This window comes from Genypterus blacodes, unplaced genomic scaffold (genome assembly GCF_046128005.1).
Source record: "Genypterus blacodes isolate CSIRO-AG114 ecotype Tasmania unplaced genomic scaffold, CSIRO-AGI_Gbla_v1 ptg000032l_1, whole genome shotgun sequence".
Taxonomy (NCBI): Eukaryota; Metazoa; Chordata; class Actinopteri; order Ophidiiformes; family Ophidiidae; genus Genypterus; species Genypterus blacodes.
The window spans coordinates 5,702,672-5,722,274 of record NW_027466845.1 but is presented as its reverse complement, the minus strand read 5'-3'; the positions used below and the strand labels follow the sequence as shown (position 1 = coordinate 5,722,274).

At 42.0% G+C, this 19,603-nt stretch overlaps 2 protein-coding genes and 1 non-coding gene across 3 annotated transcripts in view; all 3 read right to left on the bottom strand.

The window, feature by feature from the left end:
- Positions 1-449: 449 nt before the first annotated feature.
- On the bottom strand, positions 450-4,702 carry LOC142995276 (extracellular calcium-sensing receptor-like). Its single transcript, XM_076146267.1, has 12 exons — positions 4,449-4,702; positions 4,229-4,347; positions 3,910-4,001; positions 3,580-3,759; positions 3,285-3,473; positions 2,939-3,149; positions 2,592-2,782; positions 2,217-2,426; positions 1,830-1,953; positions 1,520-1,713; positions 947-1,228; positions 450-872 (listed from the first exon to the last, which is right to left on the bottom strand). Exons 1-12 carry the CDS (start codon positions 4,700-4,702, stop codon positions 450-452), a joined length of 2,469 nt encoding a protein of 822 aa, XP_076002382.1.
- A 1,099-nt stretch (positions 4,703-5,801) lies between these two features.
- plch1 (phospholipase C, eta 1) overlaps positions 5,802-19,603 on the bottom strand; it is a 28,165-nt gene continuing 14,363 nt past the window's right edge. Inside the window, exons 12-22 of the mRNA XM_076146502.1 lie at positions 19,179-19,241; positions 16,809-16,903; positions 15,215-15,312; positions 14,943-15,122; positions 14,084-14,191; positions 12,648-12,772; positions 12,440-12,524; positions 11,818-11,964; positions 11,611-11,690; positions 10,510-10,900; positions 5,802-9,663 (exon numbers count right to left, since the gene is read on the bottom strand). Of these exons, the coding sequence (XP_076002617.1) occupies positions 6,917-9,663; positions 10,510-10,900; positions 11,611-11,690; positions 11,818-11,964; positions 12,440-12,524; positions 12,648-12,772; positions 14,084-14,191; positions 14,943-15,122; positions 15,215-15,312; positions 16,809-16,903; positions 19,179-19,241 (4,119 nt within the window). The 3' untranslated portion in view covers positions 5,802-6,916. The remainder of the gene's footprint in view (positions 9,664-10,509; positions 10,901-11,610; positions 11,691-11,817; positions 11,965-12,439; positions 12,525-12,647; positions 12,773-14,083; positions 14,192-14,942; positions 15,123-15,214; positions 15,313-16,808; positions 16,904-19,178; positions 19,242-19,603) is intronic.
- Positions 17,030-17,101, bottom strand: trnae-uuc (transfer RNA glutamic acid (anticodon UUC)). The gene has a single exon. It is a non-coding gene; the product is annotated as a tRNA-Glu (tRNA).

Here is a 19,603-nt window from a genome sequence, read left to right as displayed (position 1 = left end):
TTATAATAGCTGTAAAGCCTATTGCAGTTAAGTTGTAAGACACGTGCTTACCACCCCAAGAGAGGAGGTGAACTAAGAATTGCGTCAAGGCAAGTGTTTACTTTGTGTGTACTTAGTTGGGATAGTAGTTGTGTTGTTTTTCTTGATTGTACAAGTACATTTGAATTAGCCAAGGCCAGCAAGCCAAACTGTTGAAATAGTAAAAAAAAAGGATTGTATAACAATTAAACAAACAAAACAATGTGTGGAGATAATACATTTGTTTACTTTATTCAACCATATAATTTGAAGCATTGTTATACAAAACCTTATCCACATGAAAAGAAGCAAGATGACAGTGACATGGACACCTGGGACCTCCTCTGTATAATTTCAGTATAGTTCTCTAAATGGCTACATATGAAGAGATGGAGGGATAGTGTTGCTACCAGACACACACACGATAAGAGTCATCTCGCCATCATGTGTTTCTTGGTGTTTTTCTCAGGCCTTAAGAGGATGATGAAACATTTTGGGGCAAAGATGCAGAGCAGCAAACCATAGCTAGAGGCCAGGATAGAAAAAATCTCTACTGCAACAGTGTATTTTCCAGGAGAGCTAACATAAGCAGGGACAAAGGCCACCCAAACTGCACAGAAGATCAACATGCTGAAGGTGATCAGTTTAGCCTCATTGAAGTTGCCCGGCAGTTTCCTTCCCAGAAATGCAAGAAGGAGGCAGATGCAGGCCAGCAGACCAATGTAGCCCAGAATCAAAGCAAATCCCACCACAGAGGTCATAGCACACTCCAGAGTAACCTTTGAACCTTGGAATCCAAGATCACGGTGAGGCTCTGGGGGACTGAAAGACAGCCATATAGCACAGATGGTGATCTAGATGAAAGAGACATATTGATTTCAACACAATATTCTATGAATCTCACAATTTAGCAATTAAACATTCTCACCTGTATGCATGTAAGGAAGCAGACACTTCCTCTCTGTTGGCTTGGACCAAACCACCTTATCAGGGCTTCAGCACCAGGCCGAGCTGAGCGGAAGGCAGCCAAAACCACTATGGTCTTGACCAAGAGGCAAGAAACACAAAGTACAAAGCTGATCCCAAATGCTGCCTGCTGGAACCGACAAGACCAGAGTGAAGGACGCCCAATGAATACCAGTGAGCACAGGAAGCAGAGCTTGAGTGACACAAGAAGCACGAAGCTCAGTTCGGAATTGTTGGCTCGCACCTTGAGGTGAATCAGAGGAACGGACAAATATGTGAAAATGTAAAAACTTAATTTATGCTTAAATTTCCTCCAAAAAGCAGTTGTATCTCAAATATTGTAAGGACATTGAATTTCCAAAATATTTTTGGGTATTTATACAATATAATGTAACTGCTGAAATATAATTGATCTTTGTGAAGCTCATCATGTTCAGTTTTTGCTGACAATGTGTTAAAGAGGAGTTTTAACATTTTGGACATTTGGTCATTTTTAATGAAATGTGTGTTCCTTGTTGTATTGCTCATTTCTTACCATCGGAGTTTGGCGATAGCGCAGGAAAACCACAAACACAGCTGTTGTCGTCACAGCACCAGACACTGCTACTGTTGTCAGAGTAATGCCCAACGTCTCATTAAAAGATAGAAAGTCCAGTTCCCTTGGGATGCAGGCAGTTCGCTTATCATTGGACCAGAACTCTAATGGACAACGCTCACAGTGGACAGAGCCTAAAGAAATATAAGAATGATTGATAATGGATGCAATTGATATTGACTTGTCCTTGCAGCAATGTTACTGTGTAATAGTGCTGAATCAATGTTGAATTGTGTAAAAGTTACATTACCAGTTGCATTGCTGATCTCCCCTTCAGCACATGCGATACAGTCAAAGCAGCAGTCAGGTTGCCCTTTCCTGTTGGCCTTTCGGGTTCCAGGGGGACAGCTCTCACTGCACACGGAGATAGGAACCTAAGTAGCGAGCCAAACCAGATTGTCATGAACAGAACACTTGTCTTCTTGATCAAATTTTTGTTTGTGTTGCTTTGTCTTTGATATGACTGGTATGATGACTAGACCTTAGCTTCTTGGCACTTACTCTTGTTGTTCTCGCTGGACTAGATCTTTGTTTGTGTTCTATTGAAACCTCATATCTAAGTCACTTTGGATAAAAGTGCCTGCTAAGTAACTAAATGTATATGATATAAATCCACACAATTGTCTTTTCTGAGTACCTTAGTGGAGCCTGTGCTCCATTGAATAGCTGACTGGTTAAGCTGGAGGTCAAACCCATCCACTCGACCAATCAAAACAAGTTTGAGGGAGCCCTCAGGAGTCTTCTGCCAGTTAACAATATCGTACTTTGCTGGAATGTCAGCCCCTTGGAAGTAAAACATTTCTCCTTGTGGTGTGGTGAAGTTCACATTGTTCAGGTGCCTCATAAGCTGAAAGAACCAAAATGTTAAAGCTGTTTACAATTAAAGTAAACTGTTCAAAATATTGCACATATATGTATTTGTGGTTTACAATATGCACAATTTCATATCAAACATCAATATTATAATCCCATATTCATCATGGCCTGGTTGGATGCAGATGGTCACATTTACCTCTGACAGGCTGACATGTTGTGGAGATGAGCAGGTGGAGCCGTTGTTATTGGAGGGCCTCTCAGGGCAGGAGAGAAGGCTGTGAAGGGCATGTGCTGCGGCATACACAGCAAGGTAGACATTATATGTCACTCTTAGCTGTGAGGTGTCAGTAAGGACATGTTGCAAGTCATCCAGGGACTCTGTGCCACTACAGGGGGGTAGATAAGCTTTCTGATGGGACCTGTGGGCAGGAGGTGTAGTGGAAATATTTGATGTATAGTCAGACACAGATGGGTAGTTTATAGAATCCAATGGTGAAGAAAAAGCAGATTTGGCTGGTGGTTGTCTAACTCCAGGGCGGCATCCAAACTGCTTTTCCCAGAATTCTCTCAAGAACTCATCATGTGGACGATGAGATGGATGTAAACTTCTGAGATAATTTTCAAATCCGGGTATGGCAGAACTTCGAATGGCCACACCAAGAACACCGCTTGCCACTTCAGAGAGGGCAACATTTTGTAGAAGATCCTCACTAGTGCTCCAAGCCTCACTGGCTACAAACTGTCTGTCAGTGATCTGTAGCAAGTGCAAGATGAAATTGATTGATTGAAGTATGGAATGTAGGCGTCAGTTATTGGTGTACAAAGACAGTCTCTTTGTCTCATTCTCGATAGCGTTACTTTAATACAAATTGTCATCTTAGTCTCTTACATTTCTCTTATCTAATTCCAGGAATATGCGTCTTATATCTGTATGCCAGCAAAAGATAATAATCACTTTTGCAGTGGAAGCTTGAATTGTGAGTGCAACTCTTCTGGCGTCTCTCACAATAGTTTCCCTTCTGACAGTCTCTACAAAGTCCAAACACACTCCTTTGCCCTGTATCTCCTCCTCAAATGTCTGAAATATAGAAGCAAAAACAACAAATACATAGATTTTACATCAGTTTACAGTTTACCCATTGGTGTATAGGTTTTTTCAATTTTCAGTATAGCAAAAGAGAAACCTTTATTCCCAATTGGCCATAGTCATTATTTACTATAACTGCTCCGACCCATGTCCAGTGGAACCTAATGGCGAGCTGGGCCATGGCCCTGGCTTGGTACACATCGCTGGGCATGGTTCTGAAGAAATTTGTAAATTTCTGCCTGTCACTCAGACAAGGGCAGCTTGCAAAGTAACTGATCTGAGAGGAAGAGAAAAAAATGAACTTTCTAACGTGTTTTCACAAAGACATTCAGAAGTTATAAAAATTGAGATAACATTTTTCTGTATCATTTTGTCTGCATTAAAACAATCCCATTTGATGACTGACTTCTGAAGTAATAAAACTCACTACAGGAACAGACAGAGGCTCCAGAAACTTGGATATTATTTTGCTTGTTGTAGATGAGGCACCACCGATGACCAAAGGAACAGACTGACCATCTATTAACAGCAATAGAATTAATATTAGGCATAGTGGGGAATGTGGCGTAAATAAGAAAAGAAGTCATCATAATTTAACCATGTCAGTGTTACAGTAATTTAGCTACATACCAAGTAATATACAGTAGTACCTGTTGTCGATTGCACATGAACAGCAGTTGAGTTGCAGTTTGCACTTTCTCCTCCAACCAATGATAGTGCTGCTTGCAGGGCCAAAAGGTGCCGGCCGCAGCTATCAAGAATACGGTAGCCCAGCTTCACTCCTGGCAGCAGATTGGTGTTATGATTGATTTCCTCCAAGGAAAACATCATTGCGTAAACAGATTGTAATGAAAATATTTCCAAACTGAACCCGTAGGAGAGAGGAATAGTAAATGAAATTAAGATTTAAATGATCTACTGTATTAAGAGGGTTAGGGTTAAACCACAGTGTAAATTGTGACTTACCCAGTGCAGGGTTTGTAAAGTGGTGGCTGAGTGAAGTCCTGATCTATAGCTGAAGGTATATAATGGAGATTAAATAGACCTCCGATTACAACATCTCCATCCTGGAAGACGCCCTCATTTCTTTGACGACCCCACTGAGAACACAATGTTGCCTGAATCACCCGCAGCCCCATCTCTCTGCCCACCATACAGAGGAAGAGCAGGGAGGAGGCTGAGTAGAGCCACCGAGTGAGCAGCCAGGCGAACCCAGACATACTGTAGACACAGCTTTTGCGGATGGTTAGATGTACATATGATTGACAGCTACTTCAAAATGTTATTTGTTCATATTTTATCTATTACACCTATTGTTAATGCATTTTCTGTCAGCAACAAATCCCATAAAATTTGTCGACAGATCAGCTATCTGCAGAAAGGAAACGCATGTTAAACAGAAACATGTTTGACTTGATTCAAATATATCCACAACAATGAACACTGAAACAAGACCCTAACTATAAAATAACTCCCCCCCCCCGCTCTGCACAACTGAATTGTTGGACGGGTTTTATAAGCACAGGGAGACAGTAAATATGATGACACATGCGCACAACCACAAGGCTGAGGGTGAAACAACAACAACAAGTAACTAACTGCAGTAAGTTACTTGTAGTGTACTGTAGTTGACAGAGATGTGTGTTGTTCTTGTTGGAACAATGTTATTTGAATCAGCCACGGCCTGTGAGATACACTGGATGTCACATTTGTTTCTAGCTGTGTCCATAGTATTACACATAAGATGATATTTATCTGTAGTGTTCTGTAGTGTTTATCTGTAGTGTGACAGTCATGATTTCACACACAATTTAATCACATCATCTATACGGTGGCAAATTCAAAAACAGCAGCCTGTCTGTGTCTGTGATAGATTTTATATTGGTTTGGAGTTGAGTTTCATATAAAAGTGATACTTTAATACGAATTTAACACGAATATTCCATGGCGCTTTTGTTGTGTACAATTTTTTTTTTTTTTTAGTTTCTTGTGGTCAGTTTGTTTTCACACGCATCTCCATATGCGATTTTGGTAAATTCCGGTAGCAATGGACAATCTCGAGCACAAAGTTGGATTCTGCATGGCATCATGGCAGTTTGTTTTTCGCCAACCTGCTGTTATTACCTCCTACAACCTTTAGATGTCAGTCAAGAGAGGAAAACACGCACATGCACGCAACTCGGGATCAGTTTGATTTTCAATCTGTATTTATTATTTTTCCCCATATATACTGTATGTTCTGAGATCTGTTAATAACCATATGGCATTTTGGACAAATGAATTGGCTGAAATCAAATATTTCAATATTTTATTGCATTGTTAGGAAAATGCTCACAGTCTTCTGAGCAGTAATGCAAAGAAAATAAAGATTGTGTAACACTGAAAACAATCTGCAGCATTGCCAACACCCTATTTTCTTCAGCCTGGGCCTGTACAGGTGTAACTGTGTTTTTTCTCTAAATCGAAAAAATTAAATAACTAAACCCAACAACAGATTATTTTTGCAGTTGGTATCAAAGCAGTTATAAAAATAAAAGTCTTTAAAATCCCAATGTTTTTTAGTGAATGTTTCAGATTCTACAAATCATAGAGTTAGAGAGCAACAAGTCCAAGCAAGGAAGTTTATGTACTGTATTGCACCCAGTGTAAGTAAGCCTGTGTCCTTCATCCTATCCAATTCAACTGCTCAGTGCAAAGGTTGTTGGGTAATGTAACATCTATGTATAAACAGGTGCATAGTCATGCTGGACATGTTCACAGGTAACATGCACAAAACCAAATGTACAGGTTACAGATTGGTTCTCAACCAAAACCCATCTCAAAAACAATGACTGCAGTATTTATACACAACACAAATATGGAAATACCAAAACAAGGAGGAAGACTGAACATCTGATCTTTGATCATATGAATGCCATCTTTTAAAAGTGATGGGTGGATTATACTACACAATTAAATGATACAAGACGGACATTCCCTCTATTCTTAAAACCATTTTCTTCTTTTTTTGCTTCATAGTCAAAGCAGACAGTGTGGACAGTACATCACAGGGACCTAGAGAACACATATCTGTACAATCAGTCTAAGAAGTAATTTTGAGGGAGTCAAAGATCCCAAAAATGTTCATACACATTTACACATTGAACAGAGTAGAGACAATACACTGTCAGGCTAGAGGAATCATTCGCTATTGGATAGTGGACATTTCATATTGGAAATTCATGCCGTCAGATCAGCCAAAGAAGATACTTTATGTGATGCTTTGTCATATTTGATCTAAACTTGATCCCAGATTCTAACTATAACAAGGGAAAGAAACTGTGATGTGAATAAGTGTGAACAAAGCTATATACTCATTTTCTATTTTTTTTGTCATCATTGAAACATCCTCAACTATCACTGCTCAATCTTTATTTTGGGTGTAGTTAGAGTAGCTAAAGTCTGAGCAGAAAGTAGACCTCAGGCTCTGAGGCAGGGCGGGAGTCTGAAGATGGAAGAGGGTCATCAGTATAGTATCGATTGCCATAGTGGTCCCCGTGCCCATAGTGTAATGATGTGCAAGCTCCTTCTGGAAGCCCTCTGTCCTCCAACTGACCGAGGTAGCCTGCTATGTAAGAACCAGTAGAATGTCTGTTAACAGGTGGGTTTTGTGAAGCTGGTTTATTCCTCAGTACCACTCCTCCAATACTGGCTGCACTATCGATGACCAAACCTGCTCGAGTCTTTAAAGCCTCCTGTTGTCTTTCGCGAGCACGGCTGTTGATGTGACGGACGCGGCTTTGGCTCCGAGAGGAAAGACGACGAGTGAGGAGTGGAGGGGCGTCATCTATGTCCCCGGGAGCAGAGGGAGCTGTGAGTTGTTGTGGTTGTGGCTGTGATGGTGGGTATGTTGCTACCTGATCCAGCAAGGGGGACTGGGGTCTATCTCCTTCATTGTCATCCCCCTCCAGACTTACAAGCTTACGCAACTGTTCTGTAAGTGGATCACATGACTGTGACTGTGAGGTTACTCCCCTCATAGCTCCCATTTTCCTCTGGTTCCTCATGTGGGGAGTGATGAAACTGCGACTAATAATGTGGTATTTACTCTGGAAGTTGCATGATATGTCTTCAGAGGTCAAGTCCCCCAAGGACTTGGACTTACAAGGGCCGGGGGCTGTGGAGTCTATGGGACCAGACTGGGGAAGATCTTGGAAAGGGACTAAATTAGGTTGGGTTTCCGGCAGTGATTGGTGCTTAGTATTAATGAGGGGAACCTTTTGGTTCTGTGGTTGTTTTAGAGTGTCTGACTGAGTCTGGCTTTGGATGTGTGGCTGGATGTAGTGAAAAGATGAAGACTCTGGGGAGGGTGTGACACTGTCATAGTCCATGTGGCTGTAAACTGTGTCAAAGCCAGAAGTCGGGGAATGCAGACGTCTTTCACTGCAGAGACTTGAAGACACACCAGATTGGCCAGCGAGATTTTCAGAAGAGAAGGAACCATTGTGAAAGCACTGTGTGGGCTCCTTCTTCATCTCTTTATACCCAGTGTAATCCTTATGGCTCCTCTTCAGGTTCTGGTTAACACTGTGAGTGTATGAGTTGCTAAAGTCTCTGCTGGTGTGAAAACCCTCTGGGTGTCTTTGAGGAATCGGGTAGCTGTTCTGACGCAATGAACTCATATTGGGAACTCTAGAACCAACGGGTCTGTGAATGGTAGAATTCTGGGAGTTCAATGGGAGTTGGTGATGATTGGAGGGCTGATAGGACGGTTGGTTTAGCTGAGATGAACACTGCGAATGTGCTACATGAGATGGATGTGATATGTCCTGGTGTTGACGATTAAAATATGAGGGAGGCTGATTTTGTTGGGGGTACAAAGGAGCGGCTTCATTCTTTTGGTAAATAGCATGACGTTTGGCAGGACTCGTAAGCCTGCCCCATGGGCAGCCATGTCGTGGTGAAGTTAGCATCACGTCAAGTGGGTCCTCATCGACGTTTATCTCCACCTCCGTAAAAGCACTTCTAGAAGTGTCATGGAAAAACTGGTAACAGTCATCGTCTACAGAAGAGTTCATGTAAGTTCTCATCATCTCCCGGTCTGGTTCTGGTATTGTCCCTGTGGGATCATATACCTCCTCATACACATTTTCCTCTGCTGTTCCTGCTTCTTCACTACCACCCCTCTTTATCTGTGTATCACTCACAGTGTGATTTTTCCCTAAACCTTGGTAAACCTTTACTGGGGACGATCCCAAGCTGTTTGAAGGTGTGCTCCCCATCGTGTCTGCCTGAAGATGGACTGTCTGCTCCTTTAGGTTGTACATGGAAACAGGCAGCAACACTTCCTCATCCAGAATGGTGTAGACCTCCTCAAGCTCAGTAGTTTCTGGGCTGGAGAGGAGAGGGGGGGCAGGTGGTCCTGTCTGGGAAATTTTGCCTGGTGAAAGGATATGATGACTAATCCAATTTGATTTTTGAACTTCCTTTTGTGGACTGACAGGGCCTTTCACTATGCCTATGTGATTTGACAATGTGCTGTTTTTGAGAGGAGACATAAACATTTGCAGCGCTTTACAAGGGGTAGTTGACCTGATATTTGACTGATGGGAAGTGGTATTGATGGTATGATCAATACTCTTATGACCGTTAGATAGTGTTGTAAGATCATTACGTTCAACAGTGTTCTCAAACTGTCCAATTAGAGCAGAGATAGAGCCACAAGTGTCATTCTCATTGTCTAAGGATACAGCATCAATGAGTCTGGAGATGGCACTGTCATGCAAAGTGCTGGGACTCTTCAGATCACAGTGACCCATACTGACAGGTGAGAGAGGAGTAGAAGACGAAGGGGCAGAAGATGATGAAGAGGACACAGAAGGTGCAACCGTGAACGTTGAGCTGTTTGAGAATGTCTCTGGTTTATCTGGTCTAATCTGCCTGTTCCCGACATGTTTACTGAAGCAGCTTTTCATCGCTTTGTTTCCAACATTGTCAAGGGAGCAACCACAATTGTAATCTTCTGCAGTTCTTGCTTCTCCTCCACCAATTACCAGATAAGAAGCCTCCTCTGATTGGTTGCGTTCTTCATTTCTATTGATGTGTGTCTTGGCAAGGGAGGAGACAGTAGGTTCAACAATGGCTGATGATTCAATGAGAACGTCCACAGAAGAAGACCTGGGCCTGTTGAAGGGACAAGGTCCTGTGGGCACAGGTAATGAAAGAAAGAAATTAGCAAATATAGCCTTTCATTTTGCCACATAAGAGCACACAGCCAACGGACAAGTCACTGACGACAAATAACAGCCCAGCCAATACAAGCCAATGGCAATGCACAGACAAATGGACCACCAAGTACAACTGTGAGGGGGAAGCCGGAAAATGAGGCTGTGGTAAAAGAAAAAGGAAGGGTCCATGTTTGTGAACACCAGTTTAGGATAGAGATGGTCAAATGGGATCATAGCAAGCAATATTTTCCTTAGACCACTTGGTACAAAATACATTGGGTGGACGTGGTACTGGTATGTTTTTGAGTGATGAGACCTTCAGACAATACATATTTCAGATTACCTGCAGGGATATCCTAGTCAGTTCTCTACTATAAAGAAGCACAACAAAATGACAATGGGACAGAAAAGGCAAGTTAAGGTGTTAGGGAGTGCAGTGCACAGTCTGTTATATGATCGTTATATGATTACTTAACTTTTTTATAAACATATATAAAGATTAGTAAGGCAAAATGAGTAACTACAGTTAGCATGCTACTTTAAGCAACTGGTAAAATAATGCCAATTCTAAGTCATGCTTAAGCCGTCAACTCCAAGCATTGTGTCTCACTCGCAATTTTGGCTAAAACTGTATCGATAACATTGCATAATTAGTTAACACCGAAAGTCACTGATGGTTAGTTTATTAGTATAAGCTAATGAATGTCAAATCTTACCAACTCTCTTATTTAACAAATAAAAACAGATGTAAGTTTGAAGTGATTTCCATTCCTATGTACAAGATTATTTAAGGCTTTTATTGGGACCAGCACAATACTCACCAATGACAGTGTCTGCACCCATATCATGATGCTCCTTGTCTGAGGAGCAGAGAGACAGCTGCCCTTGCAGTAGCCTGTCTAAGGGCATGGAGATAGGCCTGTGGATAAGGGGGGGCCGTGGCAGTGGACGCCTCTCTGTCGGCACGTCTTTTCCTGATACCCCCTCTCCACCTGCTGCTGCACCCATGCTGTTCTTTTGGTCTGATATGGAAGCCATTGATTCTGCCAGGGCCATCTTAGTCTTCTTACGTCCCTTTGCAGGGGCACTGGCTGTGCGCCGCAGGAGGTGATCACTGATGGAGCGCTTTCTTAAGGCAGCACCAGAGTGTGTATCAACAGAGGATTTGGAAGATCGGCTGAACAAACCCCGGATACCTCGCAGCTGATTACCCTAAGGACAGACGGAAGTGAACAGGAAAGTGAAAGAAAATATGTTAAAGAAGAATTGCAACAAAGAAAATGTGCATCTTCAAAACATGTTCCCAAAGTGCACACAAAACCAAAAATGATATGGACTCAAGCTCATCTTACGGCACATGCAATGACTGCTATTGCACATTTTGCCAGTAGATGGCAGCGTTACCTCCTAAATTAACACAGCACACAATAATGCAGGAAAGCACTATGGATTAGGCAGATGAAACATGCAGCCTCACTTTTTTTTTAATTATTCAATATTTAGTAATATTGCTGCTAAAAAAGTAATTACAATTGCATTAATTGATATGATATGTTGTCAATATGATTAATGTAATATTAATGCCAGCAAAATATGAGAGAACTATGTTTCAATGGTTTATTGTCACATACAACAACACACTGTAGATGCAACAGAACACACACTGCACTTTTGCATTCCTGCATGCATGTATGCATGCAGCATACGTTCTTGGGTATCAGGATACCTTATTAGATCCTAAAAAGTGCATTATGGTAAAGCTGGGATTCAGGACTAGAGGGCTCCACTAGAAAGACAAAGAATTGAAGGAGCATAGCTTGAATGGATTGCATTGACAGAAACAGATTTTTATGGGTTTTTTTTTGTATTTTTAGCATATAAAACTGTCACTAGGGTTAATACCTGCACTACACAGGACTTACCTTCCCATAGACATCATGCACTGACACATGTATAAAGATGGAAGCCTGAGTCAAGCCCTCCAGGTAAACATGCCTGTAACCTTTTGAATGAAGGGGGATACAGAGAGAGAGAGAGATTTAGTGTGTAACTCTGAGGTCTGTGTCATTCACACACACACAGAACACCAAAAATTTACAGGCTAGAACCTGGATGAATGCTGCACATACCAGGCATGAGGCTACTGAAGGCAACAGTCCGTTGGCCAATGAAATCTCGTCCAATAGGGTCATGATCCCAGACAAGGAAACGCACCAAAGCCACCTCAGCCATGTGGAGAGTGAAGGATAGCGTCTCCTCCCATACTGGATTAAAACCTGTAGGAGCACAGGCAGACAGACATATACAGTATATATTTTGCCATCCACACATCAAAATCAGATGAAAGATCAAGTTGGTCATAATGATGCATTTCATTTAATAGATCAAGGCCCTTCACATTGATCCCGTAATATTATTGAGCCCTCAACGCTCCATAATCTTTCCCAGTGGTGGCTTTTCCGCTCCCCTGGCTACATGCTTTCATCTGTGGGGACATGTTGGGATTGACACCACAGACACCTCCGTTCTGCTTGCTTTATGCCTCTAATTAATTAGTTTGACTTTTGATCCTGCCAGGGCAACCCAGGCAAAAGTACAAAGCACCATCAGTAGCTCTGGTATTGTTAAAAATTCAACCTGGCTCGAAGAAATGGCATTAAGTATGATAAAAGGGTTCATTACATAAATAATAAGCCATTATAGAGTGATGTGTGTGCTTGTAAGTGTTTAATGTGTAAGAGAGGTCTTAACCATTGTCATCCACAACTCGTGTCTGCTCCTTGCAGCAGTCAATAGGCAGGCCAATGATTTCCACCTCGACGAATGGATCTATAATCTGTTAGTAAAAAAAACAACTTCAATAAAACATCAAAATGCAATAATTCCTTAATTACATTTCAAAGATTAAAGCAGCAAGAGAGAGACAGAGCATGTGCAGTGTGTGTGTGTCTGTGTGTACCTCTCCGCGGTCTCCAAGCATGGAGTCTGGTGGTTTGGGTAACTGCTGCCCACTAATGATCTTGAGAATGAGCTGCTTCTTGGGATAAGCTGGCAGTGGATCATCACTGAATGGGTTGAAGGAGCCTGGAGGTGAAGAACGACAGCAGAGTTTATCCTAAAAATCCCCTGAGTGTGTGTACACACAGTATATGCAAGGGTGAATGGAAGAAATTACATTCAATCTCATTTCTGTAACTGCAGATTTTGTGGATTTTACAACATTGAGGTTCATTTTTGTGGGTTCTTAACCAAGCTGTGTTTGATTAATGATTAATCTCTTACTTGTAACTGTGCTGTGTGAATAAGTAAAAGTGAAAAGCCCCTCAGGCCTTCCTGCTGTGTTGGTTAGCTACCATACTGGGTATTTTGCCGATACCATAGAGGAAGAGCAGGAATTCCATTTTTGCAAATTCATGTTGTGCAAGCAAGCTCTGCTATTTCCTCTGCCAAGGAGGTTTTGCTTTCGCCTATTTTTGTTTCTCTCTTTCCATCTGTGTGTTTACCAACAGGATTGCAGTTTTGAACAGATTTTCATGAAATGAGTGAAGGTTGGACATGATCCTCAGAAGAACCCCTTTAATATATATTTTATAATCGTTGAACCCTGGATTCCTTGTGTCTGTCTGCATTCATCGTGGGCCTTGTAGATTTTCCACTCTTAAGATTTTTTTCCCCAAACTTTTTTTGGTATCAATTCCTCTGATTTTGGGTCAACTGTCATAAAGCTTTGACCGAGCAGGACAAAAGCTAAATCTTTCTTGTTTAGATATTCCTTACTGTTTCGGCTGCTGAGTTTAAGTGACTGTCCTCTGAATTAGTCATGTATGTGGACTCACTACTTCTGATACATTGATTCAACAGTTACATTTTGTAAATAGCTTTAGAATTGGAAACGGTGAAATCATAAGTTGTTGTTGCTTTGATTTGTTTATTCATACAGGGATAGCTCACAATAAATGTATTGTGATAGTATTTAGCCGAGAGCCCAATTTCCTGGGTAGTTACGAGTTGTTGTAGTTCCTGGGTGGAGAGCACAAAACTACCTAACCTGATCAAATCTAAATTCTGTTCAAATCTTTATCTTTATTTTTGCCCCAGGGGACATTTGGTTTGCAGTCAGGGTTTACGAAAAATACACAAGTAATACAAACATCAGAAAAACAACATCCAGCAGCCAGACAGTGAGAACAACTATGTGACAATAAAAAAGACACAAGCTCGTGTCAGAGGTAAAGATGAAGCACATGCCCCTAGAGCTGGTACTGCAATTCTAAGTTCCAAAAAGTTTTGGAGGATATCAATATTTCTCTGTGTACAGCTCATAAGAGGTCAAGAAGTTTCTCACAGGTTGTGCGTGCGGTGTGTCTGTGTGTATGCATGCTGGCGGGGCAGTACCTTTGCACATTGGGGGAGGCTTGAGGACATAACCGCTGCATCCATTCACCATGAACTTGGCTCTGTTCAGCTGCATCATCCTGCCGTCTGTCTGGTAATTCAGAGCCACTGAAAGAGAAAAAGACACCAGCACCGTTTATTCAGCCATTGAAAGTCTGAATTGAATCTCATTAGTGGTTTGTCATTAACACAAGCATTTATATTCTGATTGAAGTAGTAGAAATAAATAATAATCAGTGAAGCTGCTCATTACTCTGCTGCAAATCAGTTGACAGAGAGACACAAATGGGAGTTACACATCACTCTGTCATTGTTCTTTGCCTTTGTGAGGTTTGTCTTGAAGTTAAAACTTTCTTGAAACCATATCCTGTTTTTTTTGCTACCTTGCTATTTCTGTTAGGGAAAGAAAAAGACAGAACCCAATCGGGGCTGCTTCAGGTGAGTCTCTGTTGTGATACAGCAGCTATGGAGATTTATGAAAACTCACAGACCCTTATTGCTTTCTGAATTAGACTAAATTAAACAGTAGTTCATTTAATTCACCAAGTCCTCATTTTACCATCTTCTTTTAATTTATTTATGCGTGTCTCACAGCTGAGTGAGTGCTAATCACCATCACATCAGTTGGCTTCTGCACAGATGACTGAGCCGGGACACTGGCAAACCACGTGATGTGCTAAGTGTGCAAATGAAATGTGTGATGTGCGTGTCCCAGATGAAATGTGTCTTCAGGTGAGCCGTGTTCATTAATCTCTGCTTTCCTGGTGTATATTGACAGGCAGATGGCTAACGCGAGGGCAAGTGATTGACATTTACAGACCAATTCCATACGGGTCAAAAAGACTGACAGCTGTCTTACCCAACTGACAGCCCGCATTCCAGTAGAACTGAGGGTTGAAGTTGGATGAGTCGATGCGATATGCTGAGGGATAAATGCGTGACAGCTGCCTCTGGTTGAAACCAAGGAACAGTTCGGCTCTGTGGTTGACCAGAGACTGAGCCCGGGTCTCACTGAAGGACAAAACGTCACCTGGAGTGCCTGAGGGAAACGTGGGTTAGGAGTGAGGATGTGCTTTCAAAAAGATGCTGTGTCATCTTGCATGTATATTTGAAAGAGCGCTGATGTTTCACCTTCATTTAGACACTCCTGAGAGGCAACAGAGTTAGTAAACACCACCAGGTTTGACAGATCTCTGCTCAGCTTCATCGTCTTCCTCTTCCTCCCAGCCCTAAAACAAGGAAGGTGGAGAGTGAGTGAGATGATGAACATGAAGCCTTTCAGTCAGATTTACTCAGGGTAACGACAAAAACTGTTTGTCCATATTTACTAGTAATGGGGGTTTGCTCTTATGAAATGTGAGAAAAGATGGAACCATAAAATGTGTGTGTTTGAGTTCATGCATATGAATTTTATAGATGATAACAGAGAGCTGTTACAAAATGGGAGGAGAATGGAAATTTATGCATATGTCTCGCTACGGCTGATTTACCACGGATGCTCACCGTCGCGGCAAAGGTAATTGCTTTTGTCGTTCTTAGGACAAGAGAGTTTTATGCGGCTGTGCTCATTTACATAATCAGTCTTAATAAATATCTCTCTAAATAGAAAACACGCAGAAATGTGCGTCTTGTATGGTAAATTGCATCATACTTAGTAGATATGCCCCTAAGTATTCATACTGAGAATGATGGATGGAAAGGACACACACACACAAACACGCACCCATGCATCCCTTTAAGGGTTTACAGTAACAATAGCATAGCAGGCGAGAGCGTCTGTCCATCAGCAAGGCAGCATGCCAACCACAGGGAAGAGCATCAAAGGATGGAAGAGCACATGCAGTGCAGTAAGACTCACGAATGCACATACAAACATACAAGAGCCGCACAATACACAATCAAGTCATGCGCACAAAGTTACACTGAGTGAGTCAGTCAACATAGATCCTCAGGAGCCCGCTTGCAGGATTCTAGTGTGACATTTCCCGAGGACATGCATACATAAATAAGCAACCACGGATAGAAACCGGGAGATAGACAGACCGCTCATACACAGAGAGAGAGAGAGAGGGGAGGGGAAAGAGAGCTGAATGTGATACTTCTTGCTCAGACGAAGGTGAACAAAGAGAGAATGAGGCTACATCAAAACTACAAAAAGACATAAGTGACAATATTAATTGAATGATAATGTAAACAGGAATATCTAAGTATAAATCCATGAAGAATGGATGTTTCTACAGAAATAAAAAGTCAAACATGACGCCTAGGAAAGACCTCAATGTCAACACAAAGAGCATAGAAATGGCTTTGAAGAAGATAAAGCTACAAGAGGCAGAGCACATATTCAGCTGTGAGAGTGACTGGTGCTGCATGATAACAGCTTCACTGCTCTACTGCAAAAGGAATAAACTTCTTATTATTATATCTTGTTTCCTAAAAGGTAAAAATATGTGAGTGCAGTAAGATTATTTCAACGTGTGTCTGTTTTGAATCAACTTATTCTTGTCACATAATTTGACATTATTTATAATAGACTTCATGAAAAGAGAAAAAAGGCTTTGAAATGTGCTTCTGTGGTCAGGCTGGCTTTGAAAGAGTCTCCACAGATCAGCAGCACTGTGAGGTTTGACTGCTTTAGATCCGTGTTGATGCAGAGGACAACAATCAAACCCCCTCAGCTGTCAGCGAGTATCACAGTGTTTGAGTGGAGCAGGTCAAAGGTCACCTGTTAGACTGTCCTCCGGCTTCCCTGTCAGAGCTCTCCTGACTGTCCTCCTCCTTGTCCACGCTGTGGCACGACAGCCTGGATTTGGAGTGTCTCTGGACACACAAGTAGGAGAAAGGAGAGTTAGTGTGTATTTACAGTATTTATACAACACACACACACACCTCCCGTTACTCACTGATACATTCATTTGACCACATAGATCAATCAGCGAAAGCATTTTCCCATACCGGGAGTTGAACCCGGGCCGCCTGGGTGAAAACCAGGAATCCTAACCGCTAGACAATATGGGAAGTGAGGGGATGAGAGGTAAATAATATGAATATGCATATGGCTGCCACCCCCACAACCTGTGAGTACATGTAAGGCCTGCTGCCCACAAAGAAAATACTTAAGCAGTAGAAGAATTCTCAGTGGGCAGCGGTCATTGATTTTGCATGTTTGACAAGTGTGTGAGTGCTGTTATTGTAGTAGCCCTTTGTGTGTATGTTTGTGCACGTCGGTGGGTGTTTTAGGTATAGCGTGTGTGCCTGGTAATTATAGAGCGTGTGTATTTGGTGAGAAGTATGTTTCTGCGAGAGGAGCAACATCTCTATTAGAGCTAAAGTGGAGCTAAGAAGAGGATGAGGGCTGCAGTAATTACAGGGTTTAGGCCACTTGCCAACCGATTGCATGCACGTATATACACACACATATACGTGTGTGGGAGGATGCGTAATATGCGAAGAGGGAGGTATAAAAGAACGAGGGGGAGAATTGAGTGGGTGAAGAGGGAACAGGGAGGGAGGAGAGGAGGAAATGAATGGGGAAAAGATCAAACTGGTGGAAAAAGGATTGGGAAGAAACTCAAGAGTAGAAAATAATGAGGGTGAAGACTAACTGGACGCAGAGAGGATATTTGTGGCAAAAAAAAACAAAAATACACAAGCAACACCCGATACCCGATAACTACACAGAGGAGATCCGTCTATAAAGTGAAACTTTGACTTGTGCTGATCGCAGCTTAAAAACAGAAGCTCGTAAACTGAGCAATTAATTTCAGTTTAGCCGTCTCTCTAAAGGCCGACACCATCGGAAAACAAACTCGGTGAGGAGCCGGTCGACACAGCTCTTAGATGTGCATCTGCATCTCCCAGTGGACACAAGCAGGAGTTCATTTCAAAGCATCTGCTGGGTGGGATTGGAAGCACAGCAATCTTAACTATGATCCTTCCTCTAACAGACGGAAGACAGCGTGATATATTTGCAGTTTTTAAATGCATTTTAAATGTTAGATGATGTAAGAAGCACTTTGAGGCTTACACACGTCTCTTCCCATAGGTGACTGGTGTACACAACATGAATATTTGTTTGATTAGATTACTCTACATACTAACAGAGGTGCTGTAAACCTGGTGGAAGACATTTGTTCTGTACCTTTTCCACTCCTTTATCAGGTCCCACAGGTTTACCCGTGGTCCCCTACCAGCTATAAATCTATTTTTATATTATAATGAACATACAATTGTGTATTCATTGCGTTTTATACTTTGGCAATACATAAACAAACCAACACAAGCCAACAGGTGTACGCTTGCATATGGCCCCGGGCTAGAAAATGTTTCTGGCCCATTAAATGTGAGGCCTCAGGACAGAGCTGCAGGCTGTCGCTCTATATCTGTCAGTACCTTTCACCTGAAGCTGGAAAGTAAACCCTAAAATTCAACACTGGAAGGTATCGTGACAAGCCGTCCATCATGGGGGGTGGAGAGTGTGTGTGTTGTGTTTGTGTGTGTGTGTGTGTGTGGGTGTTTGTTTTGATAATCCCAATGTGATTAATTATATAAATGGAGGACACAGACATCCACTTTGGACAGGAGTTGTTAACAGGAAATCGGTGTCTTCTAAGTGTTTTGTTATAAATGGGGATATAAACGGGTTTAACAGCGACGCCGCTCTCTGCAGGACTGAACGTCTCCCTCAAGCTCTTTCCATTCTACCAGACTTTCACACCTCAAGAACTGATGTTAAAACCTTAGAAAACATCAATCAATAAGACTTAGTTGCCTGTATTAAAGTAGTGAGAGCAGGTTTTAGCTTTAAGTCTTTCCTTTGGCGTTGGGGAGACCTTTTCATTTACATCTAGATCACAGATTTGACCCTGAATACCAGCAATTAACCCGATTCCGGAGCTCCAAAGTCACTAAATGCTTCCCTGCCTCTGCTGCTGTGCTGTGTCTTTTAACACGTAATAGTAACACGATTCAGTAAAAGGCCTTGGAGGTGTGTGAAGTGCTATGAAATGTTTTCCCACCAACCAACTAACCTGAAACCACCTTTTTTTAGACCCCACATAAAACAGATCAAGATCAAGCAAAGTAGCTCTCTCACCTTCTGTTTGAGGGTGCTGATGAGGGATCTGCTTTGGGATTTCTTCAGAACCCCTTTTGAGCTCTAGAGACAAGAAGAACATATTCAAAGCCGGTATGAGTGTGTGTGTGTCTTCACGTGACTGCATGCAGCTTTCACGCATATTGGTGCGTGGCGATCATTTGGTGCGTGTCTAATCACAACCACATTAGCACCCAGTGAGTCACTTAAACCCTAAAGCCCAGAAGCTGGAGGGGCTGCGACGCACATCAGCCAATAAACCAAAACACAGCTGAAGATGAAAAAGGAGGAAAGGAAAAGCTGAGAGAACAGAAAAGCCTCACAGACAGCAGGAGGTGAAGGAGAGCACCAATTAAGCAGAAATACAGAGAATGGAACCTCCCGGCTGTTATGCAACATCTGCTATATTAAAATGGAAGACAAGA